Source organism: Rhinolophus ferrumequinum, chromosome 27 (assembly GCF_004115265.2).
Source record: "Rhinolophus ferrumequinum isolate MPI-CBG mRhiFer1 chromosome 27, mRhiFer1_v1.p, whole genome shotgun sequence".
Lineage (NCBI taxonomy): Eukaryota > Metazoa > Chordata > Mammalia > Chiroptera > Rhinolophidae > Rhinolophus > Rhinolophus ferrumequinum.
Genome location: NC_046310.1, coordinates 14,842,446 through 14,858,339, shown reverse-complemented (window position 1 = coordinate 14,858,339; position 15,894 = coordinate 14,842,446). Strand labels below are relative to the sequence as shown.

The following is a 15,894-nucleotide window of genomic DNA, read 5'->3' as shown; positions in this document are numbered from 1 at the left end:
TAAATTTAACGTAGTTGGTGATATCCCTGAAATAGTATCTCCATTCTGTAATAAAATCACCTTAACTTTAAGGAGTTATAACTGACATATAAATATCTTCTATTTACTAGCCTTCATGATAAGTGATGCACTACAGAGAAGGTATCATTATTGTAGTTATGTCGATGAGAAAATAAAGCATCAAAGAGATTAAATAATTTTCAAAAGCCACTTAAAACCCAGAGTCAGAATTTAAATACAGGTCTCGCTGACTACAAAGCCTATCCTTCTGCTGTGCCTAGTACAAGCACACCTTAAAGCTTACCTTAAAAAATAATGTAACATAATGTAATATAATATGTAATACGTTTATGAAACAATCTAGAAGATAACAAAAAGCTATGACATTGTCTGTAGTTTCACATTTTGGTATATATTCCTGTGTCGTCTTTTTGGGCATATACACACACAGTCAAGGCAAAGTCTGTTGTTTTTATTTGCATTATACACAGTAATCTCTGAATACAACTTCATTGCTGACATTAAATGGGGGTTTTCCACACATCAAGCAATTCTGTGGGATGTCCTACAGTTTAACTGAATCCTGGCACTTCCTGGGGATAGGGTCAGATCTCACAGGTTAAGGGTTCAATCCTATAAGACTGTTGCCCTCACCACCCAGTCACAAGTCCAGTGTGTTACTTGTTCTTCTGGCCCACAAGTTATAGATGGGAGATTCCCTCTTGGGGTTCAGTTAATTTGCTAGAGCAGCTCACTTAACTGAGGTACAGCCTGATGAAGAGATGCATGGGGCAAGGAATGAGGAAAGGGGCACAGAGCCTCCCATGCTCTCTGCGAGTGCACCTCTCTCCCGGGACCTCCACGTGTTCACCAATTTCGAAGCTCTCTGAACCCCATCCTGTTGGGGTCTTATAAGTTTTCATTACCTAGGCACGATTGATTGAATCATTGGCTGTTGATGATTGATTCAACCTCCAGCCCCTTTCCCCTCTGTCTGGGGGTGGAACTAAAATTCTAAACCTTTAATCTTGGTTCCTCTGACAGCCAGCTCCCATCCTTAGGTTACCTAGGCATTTTTCAAAAGTCACCTCATTGTCATAAATTAGGTGTGGTTGAAAGGGTGTGTTCCAAATAACAAAAGACACCTTAATCTTGTCACTTGGGAAATTCCAAGGGCTTTTAGGAGATCTGTGCTCTGTACTGCAAAATATATATTTCTTATAAGTCACAGAATCACACACAAACCCATAAGAGTTCACATCTAAAATTACTTAGCTTCTGTTTATATGTACCAGGGAAAAGTTCATTCTGAAATTTCATACTATCAGAAATGGGAAGAGAAATATATATGGTGCGAATTACTGCATTCTATGCCACAGTGGTTTCCAAATGCTGATTCAAGTGCTGGTTACTGGTCCAAGATGAAATAAAGGACATGGAATGATGACGAAGATGAATTTACTCAATATAAAAGATTGTCTTATATTCTGAATTATTAAAATCCTTTTTGAAGAATTAAAATGTTCATTCTTCTATGAAATGTTGGTAAAACTGATCTGTCATTGTAGGTAGTGATGATGTTATTTTTATATATTGTTACTGTGCAAAATATAACAAAATAATCGTAATCCTATGTTGTTCCCGTCGCCTATTTTTAAAAATTTTATTTTACCACTTTATGAATTTACAAGCTTTGTAATGACTGGTGATGATAATCTTACACAGCTTCTTGTTAATTAACAACAAAAGTATTGGACCTAGTGCTATTTGACCTTGGGCTACTTTAAATATATTATTTTTCACCCTTATTATGTATTGAGTGCATTTTATTTTTTCATTCCCAGTACCTGGTTATGGATTATTATGTTGGTGGGGATTTGCTTACTCTGCTCAGCAAATTTGAAGATAGATTGCCTGAAGATATGGCTCGATTTTACTTGGCTGAGATGGTGATAGCAATTGATTCAGTTCATCAACTCCATTATGTACACAGGTGAGTACGATGCTCCTTCATTGACTATGGCTGGAAGCCATCATATTCTAGAATCGGAAGTCTGTTTGTACCAAATTTATTAATTATGTACCAAATTGTACATTTCTCATCAAAAAACTTAATTCTGAGATGCTTTTAGTTGTTGCTTTGTTGTTATTGTCATTATTTGTCAGCATTGAAGAATTGATGTGCCGGTTATACATCCATGTGCATGTATAGTATCTATTTTCACTTCCAGTCAGCATTTCTACAGGATACTTCTAAGAAAGCACTCTTATTTAAATGTACATGTAGTTTCCTTCTCAAAAAAACTATGCATGGGCCAATATTCTTATAGTTGAGTTTTATGTATTGATATCAACCAGAATTTTAGGCCATACAAGTTCATTTGCTAAATAGGACCCCATAATACATATTTTACATTTCTCAAGAAAATACTTTCACAGATTGTATAAATGTTAAAACATGTTTTTGTAGGAAAATGATGACTGGAAAAAATTATTTGTAAATTATTTGACAAGTACAATGATTTATTTTAAAAATTCCATACAGATGAGTGTTATGTTGTATGCAGTTTATGATGGAATAAAAAGAAAAAATTGGGCTTATTTACAAGATGATTTTCATACAGGATTGTTCTTGTACCTGCTGACATATTAAACATCTTTATGTAAACAGCCCATAATAATTTATGTGTGATTAAAAAAATTTTAAATGTATCGGGTGGTTTAAAAGCCAGTTTTACATTTTAAAAGGAAAGAAAGTAGGAAATCATCACAGAGTTACAGGAGAATTAATCATTCATATGAGAGAATTTTGGGGTTGTGTAAAAGTGAGAAAGAGTAAGGAGATAGTAAAGAGAAGTAGATAACCAGGATACTGCTAGGTTAGAACAAAATGGAACCATTTTCTAAGACAGTAGTCTGCAAACTTGAGCATGCATCGGAAGCTCCTGGAGGACTTGTTAAAACCCAGACTGTTGGGTCAACTCCAGAGTTTCTGACTGAGTAGGTTGAATGGGGCCGGGGAATTGGCATTTCTGGCATCTTCCCAGGAGATGCTGCTGCTGGTCCATCAACCACACATGGAGTACTTTGGTTCTAAGACAGCAGTGACTGTTCTTTTAAGTTGTGGGTGATGAGACTAATTCCATAATGGTATTAGGTAATTTAAAGGAAGAATGCATACGATAAATGATGGCAAAATATGTGGAGGACTAAAGAATCATGAGATTGATATTGTATTTAAAAGTAAAGAACCTAAACCAGGATAAAATAACTAATGAACAGACATTGTCAAGTTATGTTTTCATACTTATCTTTAATTCTTGTTTCTTGTTTATGTTGGTTTTGGATATTAATGTTAAAGGTTTCCCACAGATGTCAGAGATCCCTGGCTAGTCATTCACATTTATAGTAAGGTGTTAAAAAGCTGATGGGACACGCTGTATGGCTGGGTAGCTGTTTCATTGGGAGAATATCCCAATTTCAGAATTGTACCCCTTTTCACTTGCCCTGTTTAGAATCCCTCAGAAAAGAATCTTCTAATCTTCTATGTGGGGAGCAAAGCCTGGCTGTTATCATCCTTGCAGCCAAATGGGAAAGAGATCTGAGAAGTGGTCTCAATATTTTCAAAGCCCCACCATTAAAGCTTTTCTTATGAGCAATATGATGTTATACAAAGAACATAAATTCTAGCATTAGCCTGACTTGGATTTTAATCATCTAGGCTATGCTATTTCTGGTATAGTTTTTTTCATGTGAAAAAGTCCAAATTTCAATCAGTCTTAAGAACTTAAGGGCTCAGGCTCACTAGCTTTTGGTTGAGTAGAATCTCTTTCTGAAGGCAGTTAAGCTAGTTTCATGGAACTTAATGGCGTACTTTTGTGCTTTCCTGTGTTTGTTTTAAAGTTGAAAACTAGCTTGAATAAATTCTTAGGATGGAATGTATTTTTAGAAGTAATATCTCCTTACCCTAGTTCAAAAATAAACCAAAAAAACCAAAAACCTAAAAACAATTCATGGATTTCTTCATAACTCCTGTTTTTCCCCCCTGGAATTTGTTTCATATTTAAGATTTGTGATTACAGTTTTTATTAACCTAATCTACTTAATGTTAATAACATTTTATATAATGTGGTCAAGTCTAGGGCTAGAGACACATCGTAGGAAGTAGATCAAACCTATTTTAATAGAATTTGTTGGGGGAAATACCACGGAATTCAGTTCTAAAGAGTTTTTCATCCCTTATTTCATAAGAATTTTATTAAGGATAGGTATGTATTGAGTCTCCACCAGCTGGGCTTCAGGCTGATTTCATCTCTTTCAGCTTGGATCTGTGGTATGATTTGGCAGTTATCCTCTTGGTATATGTAAAATCATTACACTTTTACAAAAAGATAGAAATACTTTAAGACCTGAGGCTAACATAAAACTCCGTTCAGCCCCTCACAGGCCAGAGTTACATTTCAAAATTGGAATTTTTCATACTGCTAATGAAGAAAGTATTTGTATAATATCCTGAAATTATTAAAGAATAGATGAATAATGTTAGTTAAAAATTGTTAGCTATAGGTGAACTCAGGATGTGTATCATTATCAGAATCATTTTATATAAAGATAGTCATTATTGCAGTGCATTTGGTATTTCTGTAATTATGAGGAATTCAAAGGTAGAGGGAACAGTCCGAAAAGATCACCCTTACTTCTGACACCAATTGCAGGTTCGGGTGTTTCCCAGAACCACCCTCAGTTTCGATAATTTGCAAGGACTCACAGAACTCACTGAAAGCTGTTCTACTTACTGTTCATGACATGGAAAGGGTACAGATGAAAATCAGCCAAGAGAAGAGGCGCATGGGCAGAGTTCAGGAGAGGGACAGAAGTAGAGCTTCCGTCCTCCTCTCAGTGTGGCATTAGGGCAGCATTACTTTCCCGGCATCCCTGTGTGATGGTAGCAATGGAGTATTGCCAACCAGGGAGCTCACTTGAGCCTTTGCTTTACAGAGTTTTTCGAGGGCTCAATATACCGACCTTGTCTCTAGCCTTTCCCAGAGGGTGGGACAATACTTATAGTTTCCAGTACCTTCCAGGGGTAAAACTTAAACTACATGGCCAAAATAAATTCCATTGTTAGAGGGTGTGGTGGCCAAAGCCCCCAGGCAAACAAAGACATCCAGTCAGGTGTGATATTCCAAGGGCCTAGAGATCACCTCCCAGTAGCCCAGGGCAATGGCCAGACCTCTCTGTGGGTACTATTAGTTCTTCTCTCCACAGGCCTCCCCCTGGCCTGTAGTCCAGGCTTTCTTACAGCAAAATAGTCCTATTGGTCTGGGCTCTATAGTTAGCATAGCGTTTATGTGGTGGACAGAGCAGTGCAGGGTAAGGGTAGGCTTAAAGAAACCACTGAACCGTCCTCTAAAGCCATGATATATATTTTTATATTTTGTACTAAATTACTTGTTTCTCCCTTTGCTGTCCCACTGTTGAGCCATAAGATAAGGCGTGTGCAGAACTATTTAGCATAGAAACTAGCTGATGGCTTGCTAAACCTTCCTCAGGCTGGTTATTAGATCCTGTGGAGGCTTTAACTAAATCTCCCAGTATACTTAATTATCAAGATGAGTATTATCTTAAGACCCGTTTACGTAATATGGTTGCATCTTACCCACAAGCACAATATTGCAGTATGGCAGTAGATGTAACTTGAAAAATAAGAGTCCAAAGATACTGGCATGTTACCAGCATCCCATTGAGTCATTAACCAGCTAGTCTATCATCATATCACATGACTAAATTGTCTTCCAGAGTGATGCCACTCAGGTTTGCAGGCTTTCATTTGACCATGGCAAGTTCCAAAAGCGGGAGTGGTCTTTACAACGTATGGCTTCACTCCTTCAGGTGTAATTGAGCTTCAGGTATAATTGAGTTAAGAGACAATATCATCTCTTGCTCTGAGCCTCTCACAAAGCATCAGTGTAATGCTGGATATCCCTCATTGTAAAACCCAGTTATTTATATCTTTACCCTTAGCTATTCTTCCATGTCTTCATTTATCATTTATTTTTGTCCAAATTTTCCACCTTTGGAAGGGACGTTAGTTCGAACACTGTGCTGGTCCAAAGTGCCAACAGCAATACTAGTCTAGCAAGTGCCTCCCTTCCAGTGCATTTACACAGTGTAGGATGGCATAGATACAGAAATCGGGAGCTATGGCAACCGCTAGGCAGTCCAGCAGTATTCCCTGTCAGCCTAGGTTTTGCCACATAGGCATAACTCAGTCCCATCAGGCCCTTAGGAATTCTCACAGTAAGGTTTAAAGTCATAGAGTTTCTTGCTTAGGAATTATCCTTCTTTCCAGCAGTTGCAGTTGCAGCCCTGGATCTGGGACCCTGCATTGTACAGGGAGGGGATGTGTAGAAAAGAGAAAAAAGTTGAGGTGAGGAGGGAAGAATTATGTAGTCATACTAGCATCCTCCCTCATCTCTTTCCCCAAGAGAGTGGAGTATAAAATTTATACTTGTTAGATATTACTGGTGAAATTTTCTTTTAGTTATGATTTAGAGGTCCTGTTTACCACTAATAAGGCTTTTTTTGGGGGGAAGTGGCTTGATATTTACTTTACATGGTAAAATATAGGTACAACAGGCTTTTAATGTTAGTATCCGTATACCTCTGAATTTCTTTCATCTTATTTTTATTCTTTTCATTTTGAGCACTTCTTTTGTATGCAGCAATTCGTTGTTTTTATTTGTTGATTTAAAAAAAAATCTGTGATTGTCGTTAATGACGTTTCAAGAATTGTATGAAGTTTTTGCAATATATTGACTTATCAGAAGAAGTCAAGTGAATAAGTAAATTTTCGAAACAAATAGATTTCAATGAAGACAGGAGTGCCTTGATAACATAGCAGTAGATAAATACATTTTACAGTAATTTCATGTTAATATGGTAGTACCTTCCATTTGAGAATCACTTGAAGAAACTTTAGAAGAACCCAAAATATGACCAGCAATTGTCTCGTAAGTTGGTTGCTGATTTCATTATCAAACAGAACATGTTTGTTTTTAGTTAAAATGGCCTCACTCCTGTTTCATGATATCTAACGCCAATGTAGAGTTCTGGTAGATGATAAATGAACCTTGGAGAACACCATGAAATTTTGATATATCTTACTCCATTATGTGAAGTAAGAACAATTGTATTATCAGTAAACATGATTATATGTAGAGATATGCAATATAAACATCACAATATCAAGCCATATATTAATTAAAAAGAAAAATCTATTGAACTATTTATGAATATCTGTTAGCATTTCTTATATAAATAATTCTGTGGTATTTTAAAATTGATAAATTTTACCCTTTAACTTTTTTCCCCCTGTAGAGTGGGAAAAGTTTCTCATTATTCAGTTTAAGTAGTAGAAATGCCTTAGTTAATCTCAGACACATATTTGGTAACCCTAGCACCATGCACAATTTATATGGTACATAGTGAATATTCAGTTGTTAGTTGACTTAATTAATAGAACCTATAGAAGAAAATCAGCTAACTGTTAAGCATAAGCCTTTACTCAGAATAATTTAGGGCATGAGAAGGTTTCAAGGAATATTGCATTTGTTATGGACTCATGGTATGTGTCTCTTCAAGAATTCTTATGTTGAAGCCCTTAATACCCAGTGTGTCTTTAGGAAGGAACTAGGGTTAGACGAGGTCATGAAGATGGGCCCTCATGATGGGATCAGTGCCCTTATAAAAGGAGATACCAGAGAGCTTGCTCTCTCTTCATGTGTATATACCAGGGAAAGGCCATGTAAAGACACAGCTCGAGGCCGGCCCTCTGAGAGTCAGGAAGAGAGCCCTCAATAGAAGCCAAACCCTACTGGACCTTGGTCTTGGACTTTTTAGCCTATAGAACTGTGAGAAAGTCAATTTGTGTTGCTTAAGCTGCCTAGTCTTTGGTATTTGTTGGGGCAGCCCACGCTGACGTAGACATTGCCTTAGGGGAAAAAGGCAGTTTTTATAGAGGTTTAGCAAGACAGGTCAGATAGAGGGAATAGTTAGTCAAAGGTAATTCTCAGATTATTCTTGCAGTTTAGCAGCTGGTGTTTGGCCAGTTGGGATTTATTCAGAATAGTGGGGGTGAAGATCATGGACAAAAAGGGATATGCAGAACAGCTGGGTTGGGGGACAGTCATAGGAGGCCACAGATGAAAATTCTCTGCTTTTTAGTTAGGGTCTCGATGATTGGTTCTCAAATAAGACTATTGACAGTTACACAGTTTCCAAAGGGTTTTTTTAGTGACATATTGTATAAATGTTTGTTAAAGAGATTATATTAATATATAATAAGGTGATAAGAAGCATAAAATAAGTATAAATTTGCTCAAGATAATTTTCGCTTAAAAAAGCTTATTATTTTAAAATAATGATAGATTCACAGAAAATCGCCGACGGTACAAAAGGGTCTCATGTGCCCTTTACCCAGTGTCCCCCAATGGTTCCATCTCACTCCACTCATGATAGGACTTTTTCTTTTGGTGACGGTGGGTAGTAATTGAGTCTGTTCTATCATCCCTGGATTCCCTGCTCTTCTCTTCTTTTTCCCACGTCTCTTTCCCATGTCTTTTCTCTCACGTGTACTCTAGAGTTGCAGCTTCTGGATTTGAATATTCATTTCCATAATACATAATTTTAATTTTGTGGTAGACACGCTTTGAGTTAGACTGTAGGTGTGGGTCATAGATCAGTATCACTTGTTCCTCTTGTTGATTGTATTGTATATGGATAGTTTTTTGAAGGATATGTAGAAAGATTAGGATTTGGGCAGCCATCATAATTTTATAGTACCCAAAACTGTATAATCATTAGTTTTTTATTGTTCACGTAGAATTAATAAATATTTTCACTGTGCAGTGGTCAAGTTTGAGAAAATTTTATTGACAGAATTTTATGAATAACTGTTTTCTCAGTTGTAAGGTGAGCCTCAAATTAATGTTTCCATTAAGAATGCTAATGTATGACTGAACAAAAGGCAGTTTGTGACGTAATTTTACGAGCGTGGATTTTCTTTTCCTTATTGCTGATATAATATTTTTTGACAACATTGAGGCAATTTTAATAAACAGTTTAGTTGTAATATTACAATACAATATGCTGATTTTATCTAATGAAGTATATAAAGGGGAGGAGTAGGAAGACCAGAAAATAAAAGCATTCTTATGTGAAGTCTACTCCCCCACCCTATATAAATGTGGAAAAGGGAACCAAATGGGAGACATTGACATAATAATGTTGCTCGGAAGGAGAAATACATATCCTAAATTAGTAATTCTCAGTGACCAGTCCCCATGCAGTATTCTGATTTGTGGTTGTCTGGATTGGGAACTAGGTACACGTAATTCAATGATCTGTCTAGTTGATTTTGATGTCCAGCCAGAGTTGAAAACTACTGCTTTAAAGGTTGTTTAGCCACATTTTACTATTCTAGGCATAATATTTATAATAATCATTCTCTGATACTGGTGTTCTAGTGTAGTAATAAAGTGAAAATGACCTACAGAATGTTGCCCTTTCAGTATGATCATTGTTTTGGAATGCTTTTTTATTCTTGATGTTATAAATTAAAAAGCAAAATTGTGAATACTAATTTTGACTTAGAGTTTTAAAATAATACTGTTCCTTTTAAGCCATGTGTAATTTTCTTTTGCTTGGGGACAAGAAAAATTACAGATTTTGGAAACTTTAATTAATGATAATTGGTATGATTCGTAGGAAGAAACTTGGATAATATTTTTACAGTGATAATGTAGAGATTTTATCTCTTCTAAACATTTCTGTATCTTTCTCTGTTTCCATTGATTGTCAAGGTTAAAATTAATGTTTTGCCTGAATTTTCCCTTCACTCCCTTTATTGACAATACTTGGTATCTGGTTGGCTGGTGGCACCACTTTATGGTTCCCAATGCCAGATGTGGTTTTGCTTATATCAGAAAATGGAATTCACTGGCCCATTGTTCCATTTATCCGTTGCTGTGCAACATGTGTTTTCCAGAAGCAGACATAGACAAACAAAAACTCATAGACAAAGACAACCGTTTAGTGGTTACCAGAGGGAAAGAGGCGTGGGGGGAAGGAGGTAGAAAAAGGTAAAGGGCGTGAAGCACATGGTGATGGAAGGAGACTTGACTGGGTGGTGAACACACAAAGCACTATACAGATGATGTATTATAGAAATGTGCCCTTGAAACCTGTATAATTTTATTAGCCAATGTTACACCCAGTAAATCTAATTAAAAATAAATAAACAAAAACAGGTTTCAGAAGCAGGCACGGAAACAGAATGTGGAATGCAAGGTGAATTAGGGATTTACACCTGTGAAAGGGAGTTGGAGGAAACAGGATTAAGCAGAGGGAGAAGTCAGATTACACTGCAGGCCAGAGCCTCAGGCCTTCCCAGTAGGAGTTCTGGAGAGTCTGTGGCCCAGTTAGTTGAAATGGCCAAGTCTTTATATTTCTGTATCATCCTTCAGTGGACATGGGCTGCCAAGAAAGACCGGCCTTTTGAGGAAGAGGCTCTCTGTAACTTTGAATGAGCTGACAGCTAGGAGCTGTCTGCTGACGTCTGAGGCAAAGCCCTCCATTGAAGGAGAAGGCAGCATATCTCCGTGTCCACCATAGACCCTGCAGTACAGTGACTAATGTGAAACAACAGCCACCTTTTTGCTCACGAGTCTCCAGTTGGGGCACGACTGGGCAGGGCCTGCTGTCTCTCTGCTGTCTAGCATGAGCTGTCGTGACTCACCTGAGGTTAACCCGCTATGAAGATGGCTCACTCACATAGTTAGCCAGTTCGTGGGGCTCATCAGCTGGGACTTCAGCCAGGCTGTAGGCCTGGGGCCTTTGTTCTTTGACTGGTCTCCCTATGGGCTGCTTGAGTTTCTTAACAACAACATGACTGGGTTCCAAGAGCAAGTGTCCAGAGAGAACAAAGCGGAATTGATGACATTTTTATGACTGCTTCTTGGAAGTCATACAGCCTCACTTCCACCACACTCCATTTGTTGAGGCAGTCACAAAAGCCTGCCCAGGTTAGCAGAGAAGACATATACTCCCAGTCTTGATGGGGGCAATTTTTGAAAACTACAATCTGCCACATCCATGAAACTTAAAAGGCCAAGATGCCTTAATTAGAAACAGGGTTGGCTGTATCTTTTAGAAAACTCAATTTTTTTTTAAAGGTGAGTGCCATAATAAAGGCATACCTATATGAACCTCTCCTCGATGCATTACTGCCATTTAATTGCAGTTTATCTTTGTTCTTATAGAAGTAAAAGGAAAACATGAAATATTTGGATGAAACTGAACTTTATTTTGAATTTAAGGATGAACTTCACCCTTAAAGCATAAGATCAATATATGACAAGGTATAAATATGTTATTGGTTCCAGTTGTTTAAAGATTAATTGGCAAAGATGGATTAAAGATATAATTATTGTGACTTTGCCTAGAAAACTCAAATTAACAGTGGTTTAAATATAGTGGAAAGGGTAGTGACTCAGTAAGATCCTCTCGACCAAGGCCCTTGCAGAAAACAGCTATAAAATCTGGGCATAACACAAAACCCAGCATCTCAAAGGTACTCGAGAATGAACTGCAGCAGACAGAACCTGATTGGAAGTATACATTTAGACAAGGTGAGGTATATAATATGAGGTTTTCATTTTTGCAGCTTTTATCCTGGGGCTGAGTGAAGACAACATGATGTGCAGTGTGGCATGGCCTGCACCTCTGTGCAGAAAGTGCAGTGTGTGTGGCCTGTAGATTCAGAAAACTGAATTCTGAGAACTCTTTGCAAGAGAGGATATCCCAGATCTGTCTACATTCAGATCTGATTGACCCGTGAACCACACATTCACTCAAAGCTGCTCAGCTAAAGACAAAAGATATGAACCAAGACCAGAATGGCTGCCCAAGAACCAGAGTTTGCAGCTTAAGTGTGATAAGTCAACTGATAAAACAAAAGGGTAAAAAACAATAACTGGAGAAAAATAAAAGAATCCAGGGTCCCAACAATTTAACATTCATCATGTTCAGGGTACAATTCAAGATTATCCAATGTGCAAAGAAACAGAAAAATGGAACTGATTTTTAAGAGAAAATAAAATCAACTGGAACCATTTCTGAAATGACCCAAATATGGACACTGGTAGACAAGGATTTTCGAGTAGCTATTGTAACTATTCTCAAGTAAAATAAAATCTGCTCATGATAAGTACAAAGATAGGAAATCTCAGCAGAGAAATAGAAACAAAAAAATCAAATGAAATTCTAGAAATGAAAAATACAGTTATCTGAGACGAAAAATTTCATTGGCTATGCTTAACAGCCTTAGTGGAGATGACAGAATAAAGACTCGGAAATAAATAAGTAGAAATTATTGAAAATGAAGAACACAGAGAAAAAGATTAAAATAATAGTATCTCTAGGACCTGTTAGATAATTTCAAAAGGTTTTATATATATGTAATTTGAGATCCAGAAGGAGGAGAGAGAGAATGGACCAACAAAAAATCTGAAGAAACAATGGCCCCAAATAAAATTTGATGAAAGACACAAATTTATGTATTTGAGATGCTCAATAAATACTAATGGGAGTGACTATGGATAAAGCCATGCCAATGTTCATTACAGTTTAGTTGTTGAAAGCCAAAGAGTAAATTTTGCAAGCAGCAAGAGAAAAACGACACAAAGATTCCATTAACAGAAGAATTCTCAGAGACTATAAACCAAGACTTTTATATCTAGTGAAAATATCTTTCAAGAATGATAGTGAAAGACACTTAGGTAAATGAAAAACTAAAGAATTTGTTGAGAGCAGACCTGTACTACAAGAAATGCTAAAGAAAGTTCTTCACATGGAAGGGAAATGATACCAGGTGAAAACTCGGATATACAGAAAGGAATTCAAGGCACTAAAAATATAGATATCTGGATAAATGCAAGACTATGAAAATTTTACTTACTTCTTTCTAATTTCCTCATAAAATATATGACTGCTTAAAGCAAAAATTATAACATTGCCTTGTGGGGTTTATAATAAATGTAGATGTGATACATATAAATACATATGACAACGGTAGCATAAAGGATGAGGGGACGTGGATATGGATCCACAGTCACAACATTAATTCTGTGTGGACCCTGAAAAATAAGGATGCAACCACTAAAAAAAAAAAAAAAGAAGAAATTACAATTTTTCTTGAACCCTTCAGAGAGCTGAGGTCACAGGGCAGACAACTAACCTGAAATCTAAGAAAAGACATGCGCCTTCAAGGAGAAAACCACTGAGCTAGAAAAAGCGCAGAGAACCAACAGCATTAGGGGAACAGGGAGTATGCTTTTGGAAAAAGGAATCAGGAGAAGAATTGGTCTTAGTTGAGAGAATAAATAGAGGAAAAAGTGGTATAGTTGACAGAATAATCAGCAGTGTCAGATGTCATAGAGAAATTATTATGGGATTCAGAAAAGATTCTACTGTATTGGCAATTCAAAAGTCATTAGTTATTTTAAAGAGAATATTTGCTGCATAACGAAGAATAAAGGAAAGGCAAGTTTTTAAAATTCTTTTAAACACTCGAATTCCTTTTAAAATCTGATCATACAAGTACATTTCAGTGGTAATGTAAGAATAAGGATGTGCATTTTCTTGGGCAGGTATAATAATGATAGATAACTTTATAACTATGATTTTAATTATTTAAAAAGGTTTTGTCAAGTACTCACTGAATATTAAACGTTTTCTTCTTATATAGCCCTTTAAGATGCCAAAACCATGGTTCAGTGATCAGATTATTTGTAGAAAGAACAGATAGATGTTCACCTACTTTTCTTTGATCCTAGCTCTTCTGGATGACAGAAAAGAACTTTCTGGGTTTGAGAGCACTGCCAATACATAAATGTAACCATCTTTCTACGTAGTTTATACCTGGGATGTCTTTCCATCCTCTACTCCAGTGAGAACATTCTTATGAAGTAATTAAAAGCATTCTTTACTCAGATGATAGATGTTGGTTGGCAGATGCATCCACATCACTCTTGACATTTGTGGGGATTTGAATCTGTGGACTCTGTTTCACTTTGCCCACATTTCAAAAATCTGGAGTGCAAAAAGAACCAGGGCTTGTCCTACGTAGTTTAGGTCCAGTTCAAATTATATTTTGTATCCTTTCTTCCTTTTTTGTTCTGGCCACTATGAAATTAGATTTAGATGAAAATGATAGAGAATCCTGAAGGAAAAAGGAAACTGTGAAAGGTCAAGCTGTAGTCTTTGGTTGAAAAAGAAGGAAGGGACATATTTTCCTTTGAGGTCATAAAGTTCATGGACTTATACAAGTTTTAGGCCTTCCTTGGACCAGTAATTTAGGTCATATTTAACATTGGCTACATGGAAAAGTCATCATTTCCTCCTCCCTATGAATCCTTTTAGTTCTACCTCAAATCAGCATTGTACTTTGTTCCCAGAACAAAAATCAAGTATAAATATTTTCAAACCCAACAGGTGGCTAGGGGGCTAATTCATATCCCCCCGAGGTCCCATTAATTCAGAAAATTAGGAGAGTTCCCATCTGCTCATATAGTGACCATTTTAGGAACATAGAGACTTCTTTTTTAACCATGAAATAAACTGCCTGAGTATGTAGAGTGAGTCAATAGGCAACATATTATGTACGTGAAATGTGTAATTGTACTTCCTGTCAGACAAGTTAGTATTATCATTATTAAATTATTGTGTTTATGATCTCGATATCCATTAATGAACTGTTTTGACTGGAAAATATCGCTGACTGCTGATGATCATAATGGCTTCGTCAAAGTATTTTGTATTCTTAGGTAAAAGACTAACACATTATTATGCACATGTATTTTTGGTTTTTAATTAATTTTAGACAATAACTGCCTATAATTAAAATAAAACTCAACTAGTATCAAAAAGATTATATTGAGAAATAGTCCCTCCTCCATCCCTCTTATGCCTGCTTTCCAGTAGTGGGCACATTCATTTCCTTTAAGCTACCTTTTTTCTGTTGTTTAACCCCATGTCTTTAACATGCTGATATCTAATGCTGATATTTCGCAATATAAATTTTAGGCATATAGCATTTGTGTTTTAGAATTCATTATTTTTAATCAAGAGTTGTTGAATTTAGTAAGTACTTTTTAAAATAAAATCGGAGTAGATTGATGCTTCCTCTGTGTGTGTATTTCGTACCTCAAAAGTCACCATCATGCTTAATGGGTAAACATTACTACAGTCAGGACACAACAAAGATGACTATTGTCACCAATAATTTTTTACACTGTAGTGGAGAAAATAGCCAAACAGTTAGGCAAAAGAAAAAATTAGAAGTCTAAAAATAGTAAAACTATCACATTTATAGATGATATTTTATATATATGATTTTCCCAAGGCTTGCAACACTTTTCATTATTCAAATGTAAAAAAATTGGTATGCTTTAGTTGGTTATTAGTTAGATTTGAATGTCCAACAATCCATTGACTTATAGTTTTATATAATATAGATTACTATTAAGCAGTTGTTTTCCAAAATCAGCTTTATGAAGCAATTTCTTTGTTTCGTCATGAACTGCAGTAATTGAGAATTTATCTAAACTTATATTCAGGGTCTAGGAAGTATATTTTTTCCCTGTTCTATTTCAGGGGCTAGAGGTAGTATAGTTTGCCTACAAGTAATCAAGTAATTATGGTTCTTCTCTGTATGCAGAGAGTAGGCATACCATAGTCACATTGGAATATGTACAAATCTAAAGGAAGGATGGTAAGATTATTTATTTAACTGGAATGAAAATTACCACAGTACTTTTTATCTCCAGGAGAAGA

The 15,894-nt window shown here is 36.3% G+C and overlaps 1 protein-coding gene across 12 annotated transcripts in view; it reads left to right on the top strand.

The window, feature by feature from the left end:
• CDC42BPA (CDC42 binding protein kinase alpha) overlaps window positions 1–15,894 on the top strand; it is a 197,866-nt gene that overhangs the window by 71,108 nt on the left and 110,864 nt on the right. For all 12 annotated transcript variants that reach the window (XM_033099455.1, XM_033099454.1, XM_033099452.1 and 9 more), the window contains one exon: window positions 1,845–1,993. In XM_033099455.1, the coding sequence (XP_032955346.1) occupies window positions 1,845–1,993 (149 nt within the window). The remainder of the gene's footprint in view (window positions 1–1,844; window positions 1,994–15,894) is intronic.